This window comes from Lepidothrix coronata, unplaced genomic scaffold, assembly GCF_001604755.1.
Source record: "Lepidothrix coronata isolate B3197 unplaced genomic scaffold, Lepidothrix_coronata-1.0 Scaffold115, whole genome shotgun sequence".
Taxonomy (NCBI): Eukaryota; Metazoa; Chordata; class Aves; order Passeriformes; family Pipridae; genus Lepidothrix; species Lepidothrix coronata.
The window spans coordinates 1,213,079-1,227,251 of record NW_016690295.1 but is presented as its reverse complement, the minus strand read 5'-3'; the positions used below and the strand labels follow the sequence as shown (position 1 = coordinate 1,227,251).

General features: G+C 40.8%; 1 protein-coding gene across 2 annotated transcripts in view; it reads right to left on the bottom strand.

The window, feature by feature from the left end:
• LOC108502259 (protein-methionine sulfoxide oxidase MICAL2-like) overlaps positions 1-14,173 on the bottom strand; it is a 150,074-nt gene that overhangs the window by 72,693 nt on the left and 63,208 nt on the right. For both annotated transcript variants that reach the window (XM_017825000.1, XM_017825001.1), the window contains 11 exons: positions 12,406-12,613; positions 11,630-11,746; positions 10,420-10,521; positions 8,418-8,573; positions 7,405-7,505; positions 5,536-5,793; positions 4,601-4,716; positions 3,250-3,376; positions 2,959-3,049; positions 2,716-2,863; positions 366-565 (listed from right to left, as the gene is read on the bottom strand). In XM_017825000.1, the coding sequence (XP_017680489.1) occupies positions 366-565; positions 2,716-2,863; positions 2,959-3,049; positions 3,250-3,376; positions 4,601-4,716; positions 5,536-5,793; positions 7,405-7,505; positions 8,418-8,573; positions 10,420-10,521; positions 11,630-11,746; positions 12,406-12,613 (1,624 nt within the window). The remainder of the gene's footprint in view (positions 1-365; positions 566-2,715; positions 2,864-2,958; positions 3,050-3,249; positions 3,377-4,600; positions 4,717-5,535; positions 5,794-7,404; positions 7,506-8,417; positions 8,574-10,419; positions 10,522-11,629; positions 11,747-12,405; positions 12,614-14,173) is intronic.

The window sequence follows — 14,173 nt, the reverse complement described above, 5'->3', positions numbered from 1 at the left end:
TGACTTTCTAAAAAAGAAAGAGAAACACACGGGCGTGAATGTGCTGTGGGCAGTCATCCTTACCAGGGAGTCACACTAACAGCCTGATACATGAACTTCATGATGTCAAGCAGCAGTTATCCAGCTGCTCTTATTCTCTGAAACCACCAAGGACCCACAAAACCTTGGTCTTCAATCAAGGTTTTCCCCTTTCCTGTCATAAGCCCAGGGTGACTATTGCAGACAGAAGCAGGCACGCTCGCGTGCCAGAATGGCTCAGCTGGGAAAGGACTCTTGGCTCGAGAGCAGGGCTCGCCTGCAGCCTGGATGAAGTGCTCCTGCTTCCCAAATCTGCAAGAATTAGGAGCAGCCTGGGTCTGGCTTACCTACGGCCTGCAGAGGTGTGCCCCGGAACAGCTCGTAAAACTTGGAGAGGTACATGACCATGCTGAGCTTGTCGGGCTCCCCGGCCGACCCCACTTCCTTCCCCGTGGTCACGGGGGGGATCCCAAACTCCTGCTCGGCAACATCGAACGCCAGCTGGTTGTTCTTGACAACATCCTCTTCGTTCAGAGCATCAAAGTCACTGCAGGGACAACACAGCACTGGTTTCTTCTCTGCTCCCCTCAGGAACATGCAGTGCTCCCTTGCCCATGGAAGAGGCACAGAACAGCACCAGCAATGAAGGCACAGGCATTTCACTAGGCCAAAGCTAGAGAGTCTGCACAATGCCAAATGTAAGAGCCTCACACAAATCATGTTACAAATAATGGCTTTGCCAGAATGTAATTTAAAGGCTTTTTCACTGAATTGTATCTTGATGTAGTCCCACAAAAAAGGATTCTCTCATTTATGAAGAAATGCAATTCCTCCTCAGAAGTGCTAAGAAACCTTTTTCCTCTCCAAACACAGCTGCACTACTACAAATTTCATCCGTCAGCAACTGACTTCTCAGTTGCAATTAGTTCTATAAATCACCAAAGCCAGGAGGAATAAATTTAGGCTGGCATTCTACAAAAAAAAAATTGTTACATGTGTGTGCACACACATGCACAGCAACTAACCTTTCTTTTTTTTTTTTTTTAAGGTACTAACACACACAGTTTGAGCAAGGACCTACTGCCCAGGTCATAACTGAATTTAGCTGTGCACTAAGTAAGTACATCACACATCTGGAACTCTGCTATCCACTCTCTAATCCATTTTCTATGGGACCTATTCTAAGACTCTGATCTCTTGAACAGCTTCCAAAATTCATGATTAAAATAAACATGTGAATAAATTACAAAGCTCCACACAGGGTAGTTCCTTTCTCCTCATAAACAAATGTGAGTTTTTGAATCGCCAAAGAATTTCTCCTCTTCCCTCACCCACCCACTGCCCATTTCTGGAGCCAGGGGGCTGTGGGCAGCCCTCCACTCCAGCCCTGCCCACAGTCCACAGGCAGCCTCCTCTCTTGCCTGCCTGGCTTTCATCTGGCCAAGTCCTTCAGCAGGCTCATTTAAAACAAAAAGCCAACAAGATCCAAACACAGCATTAAACAGCAGGAGGTCTGTTAGCTCAGGAAGATAAATTTATCGACTTTGTAGAGAGCAGTGCTTAAAAAGACAAGTTTTACACAGACAGCAAAAATTACTTTGCTTTCTATATCCTTTCCCCCCCATTACAGTCACAAAAACATCCATAATTTTAATTTTTTAAAACTAACCCAAGGCAAAAAAAAAAAAAATCTTATCATTAAAATCTCAGCTCTTCCTCTGGCAAAACTGTACAAACTAGCACCCTGGGTACCACTCCTATTTTTTCCAACTTAACACACCTCATAAAAGAGCTCAGTCATTCCTTCCATTTATCCACAATAAAGGGAGGTTAACAATAATTCATTTTTGACTCCTAAGTCTGTGTAGGAAGGCAAGAGAATGCACCCACTGCATGTTGGAGATTGGTGAAGAGAGAGGAGAATCACCCCACCGACTGCACCAAGCAGTGCCAGCAATTGCCATTTCCTGACACCTGTTACACACTGACCCTCTCGTATCTAACTGAGGGACCTTACAAAATATTCACACGTAAGAAGTTGGGTCTTGTAGCCTTAGGACCCCAGAAACACTGTCAAAAGGGGAATGCTGGCTTACATTCAGTCACTAGGCTGTTAATCTCCAGGGGCCAGCCCTTGCTGCATAGCACACATGAAAGGGCACTGTGCTCTTCTGGACAGAGTTGTGCAAAACCCACCTCCATAGTCCAACGTTTCCCTACATGATTGTCACACCTACCACTACAAAACAGAGGATGGCTCATCCAAGGCTCACCCAGGTATTTCTGTAACTCATGACAGTGCCATTATGGTTGTGGTTTTAAACGTACACTAAAACCCTTTCTCCAGGGACCTGGGAATGCAGCTCTTCACATTCTCCAAGCACCACAAATTTCATCTTAAATAGACACATGACTCCCACAAACACGATAAATCATAAGGTTCAAAGCCTTCCCAGCTCTTTGAAAGCATATATATTTCTTTTTAAATGGCATGCAAGGACATACAGAAAAAACAAAGCAAAACCAACCCCACCCTCTCCACCCCCCAACCCTGGCAATGGTGTGCATTTCCTTGCAGAAAACACCCACAGAAGGGGACTGCAGAGCATCAGTGTTGTTCTGGTCGGTCTTGCACCACACTTTAGTAAGTGCTTCATGTACCCTACACACCCAACGAGGTCTGCAGATGTCACTTACATGAGGTCAGGCCTGAAGCGATGGATAATCGCGCACAAGGCAAGGCCGCTCTTCCAGGAGGTAGTGAGGTCCGTGACGTTAACGTTCCGGTATCCTTCCGTCTGCTTCTGACACCACGTCAAGAGCTTGTTGGGTCGAATGTCTGACTCTGCAGTTACACAGGAGACCAAACATTTCAATCAGCTCACGCACGCTCAGAAGGCTACAAACGTTAAGCCGCGGCAAACGTGAGGTGCCACATACCATGTCTGGAGAGATTCACCGATCTTCTGATGGAGCTCACTCTTTCAAGAGGACACTGCTGTAACTCGTTGGTGACATATAACTGCCTCACCTACAAGGAAAAGCAATTAGCAGCATAATGTTAGAATTGCTTGGAGAGAAAATAAGGGTTTTCTTTCCAGGTTAACCTTAGCAGCAGCAGGTTCTAAATTAAGGAGTCTCCTGAAGATTTTGTTTGCACACTACTTGCAGCTCTATTTATCCTAGGCAAAAAAAGAACTGATTTCACAAGCAAGCCTTTTATGTACTGACCTGATGAGGTCGAACGCAGCTCGAGTTCAAGTTTGGGTATCTTGTTCCTGGGTCAATGGTATACTGGTCAAAGTTCTTATTAATGTTTTCAGGGGTCGTCTGAGGCAAGAGTCGATAAATGCTCTCTCTTATAGAGGAAAAAGTATGCAAGAGTTATATATTAAAATAAATATTCATTATATGAAAAGAGGTTGTTTTGTTTGGTTTTTTTTGCAGCTACCTACACCTTATTTTGGTTCTGCCAGGACAAATGTCATGCACTAAATGCATAATGCATCCATCCCATTTCTTATCCCCACTCAGCAGAAGGATGCCAGACAGAAAAAGGACAACAAAAAGAGAGGCTCTTAGAACTTATGCCCACATTTTCCTGAGGCAGGAAGTGACCAAGAAAAAGAAGAGGGACAAAAAAAAAAAAAAAAGATTACATCACCCAGTCATCTGGTTTTGTTTTACCATCCACCCAAGGAGTAACTTCTTTACCACATAACAGCACTAAATCCTGTCATCCTGCAATAACCACCACAGCTTTTTTTACTATGGTGCTCAATTTTCCATTTGGGTCTATGCCCTGCTTGAGTCATCCCACAGGCTCCTATCTTAAAACTTCCCAGAGTGCTGTAGTTAGTAATGCTCCTACTCACATTACCACAACCATGACTATTACGTATCTGCCCCAGAACAGCCTGGGCAGCTGTAGCAGAGCAAGGTAGCTGCCAGCACGACCAAAGTCAGCAAATTCAACCATCAGACCATGGTGACACCAGGATTGCTGGTGTCCTTAATTACAGAATTTTTTTTTGCTCTAGTCAAAGAGACATTACACAGAGAAGCTTATGATGCAGCACTACAGTAATTCTCTTTTGCCACACATTTATTAGCCTAAAGAGAATATCAGGGCTACTAAGCCAAACTGCAGAGTTTAAATCACAGAGACCAACCATGAAAGCTGCTAATGTTGAAGAATTTATTTAGAGTTCTTTAAGTATTTTTTTTAGAACAAAAAAAAACAGGTGCTGAGATGGTTGGAGGGGGTGTTTTTTTGATACAAAGTATCTTTCGTTTACGTCCTTAAGAATCACACTTAATTCTAATGACTAGTGATTTAAGTAAGTGATTTAAACCATGTGCTGCACACTGCCAGGTCTCTGTATTAGTGTGCAGAAGCTCACAGAGCAACAGCTGGTTATCACTGTAAATTGTTCTGTAATTTTAAGGAACGGATGATTTCATCCCAGCGCCACTACAGGGAAGAATAATATTTCTCCTGATGCCATTGTGAAATCCACTGCCTTCTACCAAGACTCTTGAACACACTGGGAACGATGGAGAAGACAAGAGCAGTACTCACCGTTCAGCAAGGATCTCCAGGGGGGGTTTCCCTTGAGCCCAGCTCCGCACCATCCACGCAGTGTCAAAAGCGGCCAGGAAGCCTCTTGCACAGCCAGTACCCATCGGCCAGAAGGGCTGTAAGAAGCATTTACACTTTAATTCCTTGTATTTCTTAAGGTCTTATTACAAAAGTAACATGCAATGCGAATTTGGGGTCTAGGGTTTCATACTGTCTTAGAAAAATAGCCCAGAAAGAGTTAAAATACAGCACAGACAATGCCTGCAGTATCTCTCCTCTGAGAATGAAATGAAAAAGATTGCTTCTTTCACTTTTTTAACTTCTCTATTTAAAAACAAAATTCTTAACCTCAAAAAGTTTAAGCTGAGGAAAAAACAAAAAAGACTCAAGAATTAGTCAAAGAAAAAAAAAAGGAAAAAAATTATGCCCTTCTCATCTCCTAATTTTGCTTTGGACTCTTCAAATGCTTCATGCTGTCAGCATGGGTTAAAAAAAAAAAAGAAAAGGACATAGCAACATACACTTTTCACTTCAGAAAGAAAAAAAAGAGAACATATTAAGGCAAAGAGCCTGCAACAATAATTTGGATCAAGTTTTTCTCCATAATGGCAGTCAGGAAAATTATGCCATGCACCCAAGCTGAGGACACAGAGCTCACAGTTTTCAGACAGAAATACAACTTGCATAAAGCGAAATGGGATCTCAGCCAGAGGCTGCCAGCCAAGCATTAGCTACGACAAACTACGGCATAAAAAAGGAGAAAAGAAAAAGGGGAAAAAAAGTCTATTCCAAAGAAGATACCACTGTTTAAGGACATGCAAGAGAGGATGTTTTGTTTTGATCAGGAGGGTAGATTGAATGGTTGGAGATTTCCTTCTTATTAAGGAAATAAGAGCGAAAAAAACATGGACTACTTGGAACACATTCCAAGGTACCTCAAGCAAACTATCTCCAACAAGTGCCACTAGAAGCTGATGTCTGTGCCTCTCTCTCACTAGTGCAGCATTTTCAGAGGCATACATGGAAGTAAAATCAAACATTGCTACATCTGGTTGGCCATAGTGATTAATTGCAAAATCCAAGGAAGGCAGCTGGTAATTGGTTGCAAAGTCAGCAGCTTCTCTGGCGTAGGACAGCAAATTGTTCTGGTTAACGTTTTCTCCGCAGAGCAGCAACTCTGTATCAATGGAGTCCTGCAAAGGAGAGAAGCATGTAGGATGAGATAATCCACTGTCCTCCTGAATTGCAACCTTGCAGTCTTACAGCACGAGTGGGAACCACACAACTCACACCATAAAGAATCAAATAAGACTTGTCATCTCCTCCAGAAAGCTGATACACAAACATAGGTTACTGTACTAACCCCAAAACAGGAAATCTCCATGCTAACACTGAACAAGGAGCATTATTGGCAACAGGATATTATAGCATCTCCCAGTTCCTTGGTTATGTGTTATTTTCATATCATTACTTCCCTCCCATCAAAAGATGTTATCATCACCTCTGCAATGCTTTTTTGCACATGTGCAAACCACATGAGAGTAGAAATACTGATGACACAACATGTGGGGCTCAGCCTCAAGGTTTGACTTAACATCTCAGTAATGACACCACATTCAAACTTCTCTGTTGTGCTGTTTTGGCCTGTGGCTTTCTTTTTTTTTTTTTTTCCCCCAGAGTGCTGAAGGACCCTGCCTTTGCAGGTCATCCTACTTAAAGCCAGTGATTATTAATAAGGCAGTTTCTATTTACAGCTTAATCACGGATGAGACCCCTAATCGCAGGATGATACCACAGAACCGCTATTAGCCCAGTTGTTTCAGACAGACTGGATTGGGGTTTTTTTTTCCACTCAGACCTGAGTAGGTCAGGAAAACAGCTCTGATGAGCCACAGCCAGTGCTCCTCTTCTCCAAACTCCCCACAGATCTCCTGGGACTGCCCCCACACCAGCCCTACAACCCCAGGGCTCATCACCCACTCCCCACAAGGGCTTCAGCCCCTCCCCACTCCCACCCTGGCTGGTCATGGACAGCTGCTCTGCCCTGGGAGCCCCTGGCCTTCAAAAGGGCAGGGAATTATGGCACTGAGCTAAGTGGTCCCACCAGAAAGCCAAGAAACCTTCTGATAGTTCCCCACAAGTACTTCCTTCAGGAAATTACACTCGACTGTTTTGGCACTGTTTTACTTTGCAAGAAAAATTAACCTCTCTTGAGTTTCCAGGAAGACAAATTTAAGTGGTGCCATAACACTTTCTAGAAACAAAAGAAAATAAACCCCTACATCTTACAGAAGAAGAAAAAAAGAAAAAAAAAGGGAAAAAAAGACCTCAAAACCCAAGTTCCTCTGAAAGTTCATGCCATTGTGTTTATAAGCCTCCTTCTACCATATTTCACCCACTTGAGAATTTGCAATTTAGCCTGGGGTAGGTTTTTATGCTTCCTTATTTGCCTGATAAAACTGGATATAGCTGTGCTAAGTTCACCTTTAAATAAATGAGGTTTTTATTTTCTGGTGCAATGATCACACCACGTATTTCCAAGGTGAGTCAAGATCCCATTTCAGCCAGTTTTGGAACTGATAAATTTAGAGAGTATTGTTTTCAGTTCTCTATAGAAACTTTGTGTTGACTGAAGGTAAAAGCGAATTTTAAAGAAGTCAGAGTAAGATCCAAGTGACCTGAGCTTTAATGAAGCAATTAAGTCTATAAACACCCTCTATAACATGCCACAACATCTATGCAGATGTTCACACTTATTCTGCACCATGTAAATAAAATAAGGTTTAGCCAGCATTTTTACATACGTTAATAATCACTCCTTTGTCCAGAAGACTCTGCTTTTTTGCTGTCATCACAAAATAATGAGTGCTATCTTTATAGTAAACAATGTTCTCCAGGTCAATCCCTGAAAAGAGACAATACATTTGTTACCAAGTGCAGGGCACTGCCTGTGTCATTTACTAACAACATGTGAGTGATTCCCACAGGTGCCTTTCCTTCTTGGGATGCTTTCGCTTTCCCTGCTGGGGTGAAGTATTAGTGGATAAAATGCTATAAAACAAAACATGAGAGGAGATCAGCCTCACCCCACAGGAGTTTCTCTCAGCACAATCAAAGTTATTCAGCTTTCTTTCATGGAACAGCCAGTTAACTACAGCATTATCAGCCTTCTGAGGTAGAATTGGGTGCCAAGGGAACAAACTGCTTTTCAGCTTGCTACGGCTCTGGCATTTGGTCTGAGCAGGACTTTTGTTTTCAATAATAATAATAAAAAAAATCAGCTGTAAATCAAGAACAGAACTGCTTGTATTGACAGTGGGTGCAACTACTCTGAAACCTCTTTCCATTAAGAAGTATTTCACAGTTTATATTTTTAGTATTTACAGCAGATAAATTCTCAGTTTATCAGCTCTACACATCAAAAGGCAAGAATAAACTCCTCCCAAAAGGGCAGAGCTTTTTTCAAAGTTTTTAAGCTGTTCAGTATGTGAACAGATAGAAACAAAACAAACTGTGTCTTAAGGGAAATCTCTGGACCCTGAAAATGCTCTTTTAAATTTGTTCAACATAGCAGACATTTTTACAGCGGAGAAAAATTTAAACATTAAAACAAGCTATGATGTGGCAACATCTCAGCTAAAAAAATATCCCACTGTACCATAAATGGACACCTCCATCTGCAAGATTCTGACATCAACAACATTTTATCACTAGGAATTTTTTTATGCAGAATATTTAAATTGATGTTATCAAGAATAGGAGGGTGGCCTCTGCTGACTCTTGTATTTGGTAGTGGAAAAAATGAGGATGCACCCACCCGTTTCCTCTTTAAGGTCCTGGAAGAACTTCTGATTGAAGATAAAAGCAACTCCACTAATTTCTTCTACCTTGGCTTCTGCAGTTGTATTTCTGTTTATAAAATTGGCAGTGATGGCTATGGCCAGCTTTCCACGAAACTCCTTCCTCCTGAAACCTGGTAAGCAAAGAGAAAGAATTAAAACCACTGGAAATTCACACTGGACTTCAGAGAGGGAGCAGCTCAGTGCCTTTCCTACATCTAGTCCTACACTTCATCAAACAACACACCATCAGTACATTCCATCATTCCTCCAAAATTCCCTTGAATGCAAAGAGTCTTTTTTCCCCATTTTCAGCTGCAAAATTGGAGCTGTACTGCATTCAAGATAAAGTCTCATTTAAAAAAAAAAAAAGTCTGGAGAGGAATTATGGGAAGAAGGGAAAATCATGACTAAAGTAAAACAAATTTTTTTGGCAATGTCTGGAAATAGAATAGATCAAATTTAGTGGACTGAGAATTTTTAATATGCTAAATAGCAAATTAGGTATTTGCTACATAGGTGGTAAACAGCTCATGAAAAAAGATGCAAGAGATCAGCAGTCAAAAGCAGCAGAGAAAGATCTGAAAAACAGAAACCCCTGTAGCAGTGCTTAGGTGCACACACCACCAGCTAATGAGATTTTTCAAAAGTATTTGGGGTTGAAAAATATTCAGTAGTTTAACTGTTATATTTCCAAGGTGAGATTGACTGAAGTTCCTTGCTCTCTGGCTCCACCTTTTCTTCCTCTTTTCACAACAAAAAAAAAGCCCACTAAGCCACACTGTTGCAATTAAACATTTAAGTTTTTCCATCTGTATGTTCCCCTTATCCATAATTAAATTATCAAGTAGGACAAAGGGTGTTTAGAATATTTTTAGCCACTTGCAGATGACTCGAGAGAATTTTATGAGAAGAAATACAAATTTCTGTCTCTATGCTTCCTGATATGCTCTTGCTATTCCATTGGGATAGATTTAATATGACAGTAACAGCTTCTGTATGTATCTTCAGTACACCAAATACTCCCTTAGTTCCTGGTATGATGATAACCATTAACTTCTCAATAGTCTACAGCTGAGGTAAGAATAATTTCACTTTGCTGGTATTTGACTACTTAAACAGCCATTTATGGGACACAGCTGGACAACAGGGTAGGGAAATTTCCAATAGAGTATTATAAGGAATTAACTGTAACCATATTGTGGTTGGCAGATAAAAGAATAAGTAGACAATCTATGAAGCTAATATAGAAAAAGGAAACAGTGTACTTAGGGAACAGAAATTAGCATGGATACAAGCAAACCTAAAAGGGAAATATATCATTAAGTAACAGGTTTGTTCCTGTGATACAGGAGCAGCTTATCCAGTGTCTGGATAAGAAAAACAGCTCAGGTGGTCTGAATTCTCAACAGTGACTCAAGTTCATGAAGCATTTACCCCCTCTCCTCCCACACACTTTAGAGTTATTTATTATCTGTTGGTATTGTTTCCAAAGTAATTGTTTCTGAAGCTCAATCTCCTCTACAAAACCACTGATACCTCTGATGACTTCACTAAATACCTGGTAATCACCCTTTGGTCATTAGTTCAAACATACAGGGCAAATTTACAGCACAACAGCAAAGGCTATGCAGTTCCTGACATGTATCTTGTCAGCCTCCTTGAAGTTAAATCACAATATAATTACTTAACCTTGAAGCAAGCCCAATGGCACTGTGATGCATTCTGTAGGCAATGCAGACACACAGAGCTCAGAAGCAGTAACGACCTTTAATGTCTTCATTTTAACAATTTTAAATTGTAGTTGAGCTACAACTTAACAACAAAAGAAAAAGATACCACACAAAATAATAGTTTCCACGCAGACATCAATGGATTGAAAGGTAACCTGTTGCTCTGTGTTCTCCTCTGACTCCCAGGTCTTTCAAGATCCCCTAAAGACCATACATAAGCATAAAAGCACACATTCACAACACCCACCTTCTAAGGTGTTCCTGCGGCCATCCGCTCCAATAATAACATCAAATTCATACTCTGACAAAGGGTGATCCATGGGGAGAAATTCAGCCCTCCAGCCTGTTTCTGAAAACACAAATGATATTGATTAATTCTTCAGTAACACAATGGAGAAGGGATTTCAGAGTCTGAAGAAAGGTCACTAGAATAAACCATGTACTTCTCATTGAATTCTGCCTTGGCCTGATGGAGGGAAGTTCTGCTGCAGTCAAAGCTACACTCAAGCTGTATTAGCAAGGTGTCAAGCTTGTACACTGACAATAAAAAAAAAGGAAGCCTTTGTCTGGATCACCTGCTGCACTAAACTTCCTCTCAGACCCATACCACAAGAGCATGCTTAAGCACTTCATTCTCACATAAATAACCTTATCAGGGCAGTACCTTACATGTAGTTACAGCTAGGAAGAGCTGGATATTAAAAGAAGAAAAACAGCATTCCATCGTCAATGCTTTTAATTGTCTTCTAAATAGAAGTTAAATGGAAGCATACTCACAAAGCACAATTTAACTTTTGCATTAACACAATGCTGATTGTGTGAATGTGTTAGTATTGTCCATATTTTAAAGTTATATATACTTCAACTACTTAAAACATTTTTTTCTACTGTCACTTATGATCCTTTTAAGAGATAGCACAGTATTTCAATTGAAGTAAAACTTTAAAATATTCTATTGCTACTACACCCTAAATATTAATATTTTTTTAAAAATAGAAAAAAAAGAATGAGAAATCTCTCTCTATTTTGTTTAAAAATCTTGCATAAGAATGTTGATAAGACTCAATGTGCCAGTGGGAGTTATATCAAATGTGAAAGCAAAATGAGGCCTCGGGCGCTTAATCCATCCTCAATATTTATATTATCAATCAAAATTTGTTTTTGCAAGAAGATACCAAGAAGCCACACCAGACTCCCTACAAAGCCTCAAACACATGCCAGAAGGCATAGTGCAAAACCTCAGCTTCTCAGCCTGGGTCATATTTTAGGAATTACAAGTGCTCTGTCTCCACGATACTTATCACGCCTACAACTGCAGAGAGCAAAGATTGCTGAACAAGAAGGGCAAAAAAACTCCCGTTTCCTTAAACAGAATTCAACTACCTTGAATGACTTCACATAATGCCCCACATAAAAAGAAGTTACTGCGAACAGAACTACAGTATGAGAAGCAATACTTTGGTTTTCTTGATCTTCAGGAGGCTCCAGGACTTTCACGAATTCTAGATTCACATGGATTTCAACGCCCAGTATAAGTGCGACTTTGAAGAGGATAAGTTGAAGCTGTCGAATACCTGCAGACAGCAAGTAACAAAGGTGTATTATTTAATAAGTAAGCAATCACAGCTGCTCCCAGCATGCTACTGAACTGATATTCATTGTTAGCACAAGCCTGAAGCAGTATTATTTCCTACACTGTGATGAATGCAAATGTAGCAACCACCACAGGATGTTGTTCTCTTCCGTCTCCTTTTCCTCTTGCAGCACAATCTTGTGGGTAAAACTCATTTCAGTTGAGTTGCTTAGCATACTTTTGTAGAGCTTTCCCTCTTGATATTTGAAGGATCTGCTAACCAATATGCTGACCATTTTAGGATACAAGATTTTACATCGTACTTCCCTCTAAATTAGCCCACTTTCGCATATTTTCCTCAGACTAGAGTTGTGTCTACCTTGAAAATACTAGAATGAATATCAATATTCTTCACACTTCATAATCAAAACCTACTGTTTAACAAGTCCAGACTAACAAAAAAGCTGCTTCCATAAGACTGCAACTTGTTCTACTGCCATTTTGCTTAAATGAGGCCATTTTTTTTCCTCTGTGTGTGTGCACACAGGCACTAGCACGTTTAAGGCAGATGAACTTTCTGTCAAACTGAGAAACTCTCCATTAATCTCCTGCTCTTGGCAGCCTCTTACCAGAACAGCACCCACACCCTCAGATACTTACTGATGTGATCAATAGATCCTGCACAGAATTTTCCATAAAATTTCTTTGCTCCCAGTCCCCGGAGGTCGTGGATGGTAAATGGCCAGAGGTGCAACACATTGTTTCTTGAAAAAGTGTCCCGCTTCTCCACGACGACGACTTTGGCTCCCAGGAAGGCAAGTTCTATGGCAGTCCGCAAGCCACATGGGCCACCTCCAATAATTAAACACTAGCAGAGAAAAGGAGGAGTTTTACACAGGGTTCTGTATTACTTCCACACACTTTCTAACTTACTCTGTTGGTATGACTTGGTAGTCAACTGGACTTGCACCACTGAGAGTGTATTCAAGGAATCTATTTAAGTCAATTAACTTTCAAATTTTGTTTGCAAGTGGTGTTCAGTCAATTTACACAAGAGGATGAACTCTGCTTAGTGCAGACATAAAAGCATCTGGTAAAAAGATGTGACAGAAGGAACAGCAAAAAGCCAAACACTTCTGAGCATCTGCTCACATATTTCCAACCCCCATTTAGCGTTTCTGAAGCACTTGCAGTAAACAGGATTACAGCTACATAAAAGGGAGGGGAAAGGAAATAAGTGGTCTTAGTGTAGGCTTTTTTTGTTTTACAGAGGAAACTGGTGTACAGTTGCTAGACTTGTTAAACAAATCTGTGATAAGCCAGTAGCCTTACAGCATTAGTTACTCTCTCTTTCAAGTGAGGGTGTACCCTGGATATAACCAAGTGGTTCACCTCCTGATGTAAAGCAGGACCTGTCACAAGAACTCAGCAGACCTGTCCTGGGAACTCAGCCTGTCCTGTTACATTTCACCCAGTGGTCAACATCCTCACCTTCAGGTGCTTAGGAGCTTAAATCTAAGTTTGGGCATCCTCAGAAGAATCACTTCCAAAAACTGTTATAGAGGATTCTTGCCTAAGTTTTAGTTGACAGCTGTAATTTTTCACAGATTAACAAGCAAAGGATTTCCAGCAAGCAAACTAATTAAAACCCAAACATATCTAATGCTTACATTTCCTTGACTCATTACTAAAAACTGATTAGAAACAGTTTTACAGCTGGACAACACTGCTGTTCCATACCTCCCACCAAACGACCCTCCCCCCCCCCCAGATTTCACAAAATCTGTGCCATCAGTTCAGGCACTGCAGTGGCTGGGGCAGGGAGAGCTGAGGTGGGTCTGGGTGGAGGGGAGAGCTCAGGAGAGCTGGGCCATGTTGCAAATCCAAAGCCATTATCTCACAGGCCAGACATGCTCCTGTGTGTCCTGCACACATAGCCAGACAGTGATTACAGTTTCAAAGCAGGCACGGACTGTATCTGGAGGCTCGTTTGGATAGGAGTCTGGTTCCCATTACACTGCAATTTCATAAAATAGAGTCATTTATTTATTTTGGTTTCTTCATCATTTGTTTTCAAATTTTACAACTAAAGCAAAAAGTATCTGGTGCTGACTTTTGTCCATGACTTTTGTCCAATCCAATCATAAAAGTGCAAAATTTTTTAAAAAATTTAATAAATAATTCTAACAAATTCCCACTGAAAAGAGAACTCCTGTGGGGTGCTTTGGCTTTGCTTTAGGCAAGTGTTTTGTTAACCAGAGATATTAAAGTTAGGCTGTTGTATCAGCCACTTGGCTTTCTTCCTCTTAAAATGACATATTTAATTCACAGTTTCAGAAGCAGACTCCTCACTGCATGCCGAATATTAAAAAATTAATAAATAAATAAAAAAATCAACAAATGTAATTAAAAAGGAAGAAATAAAGTA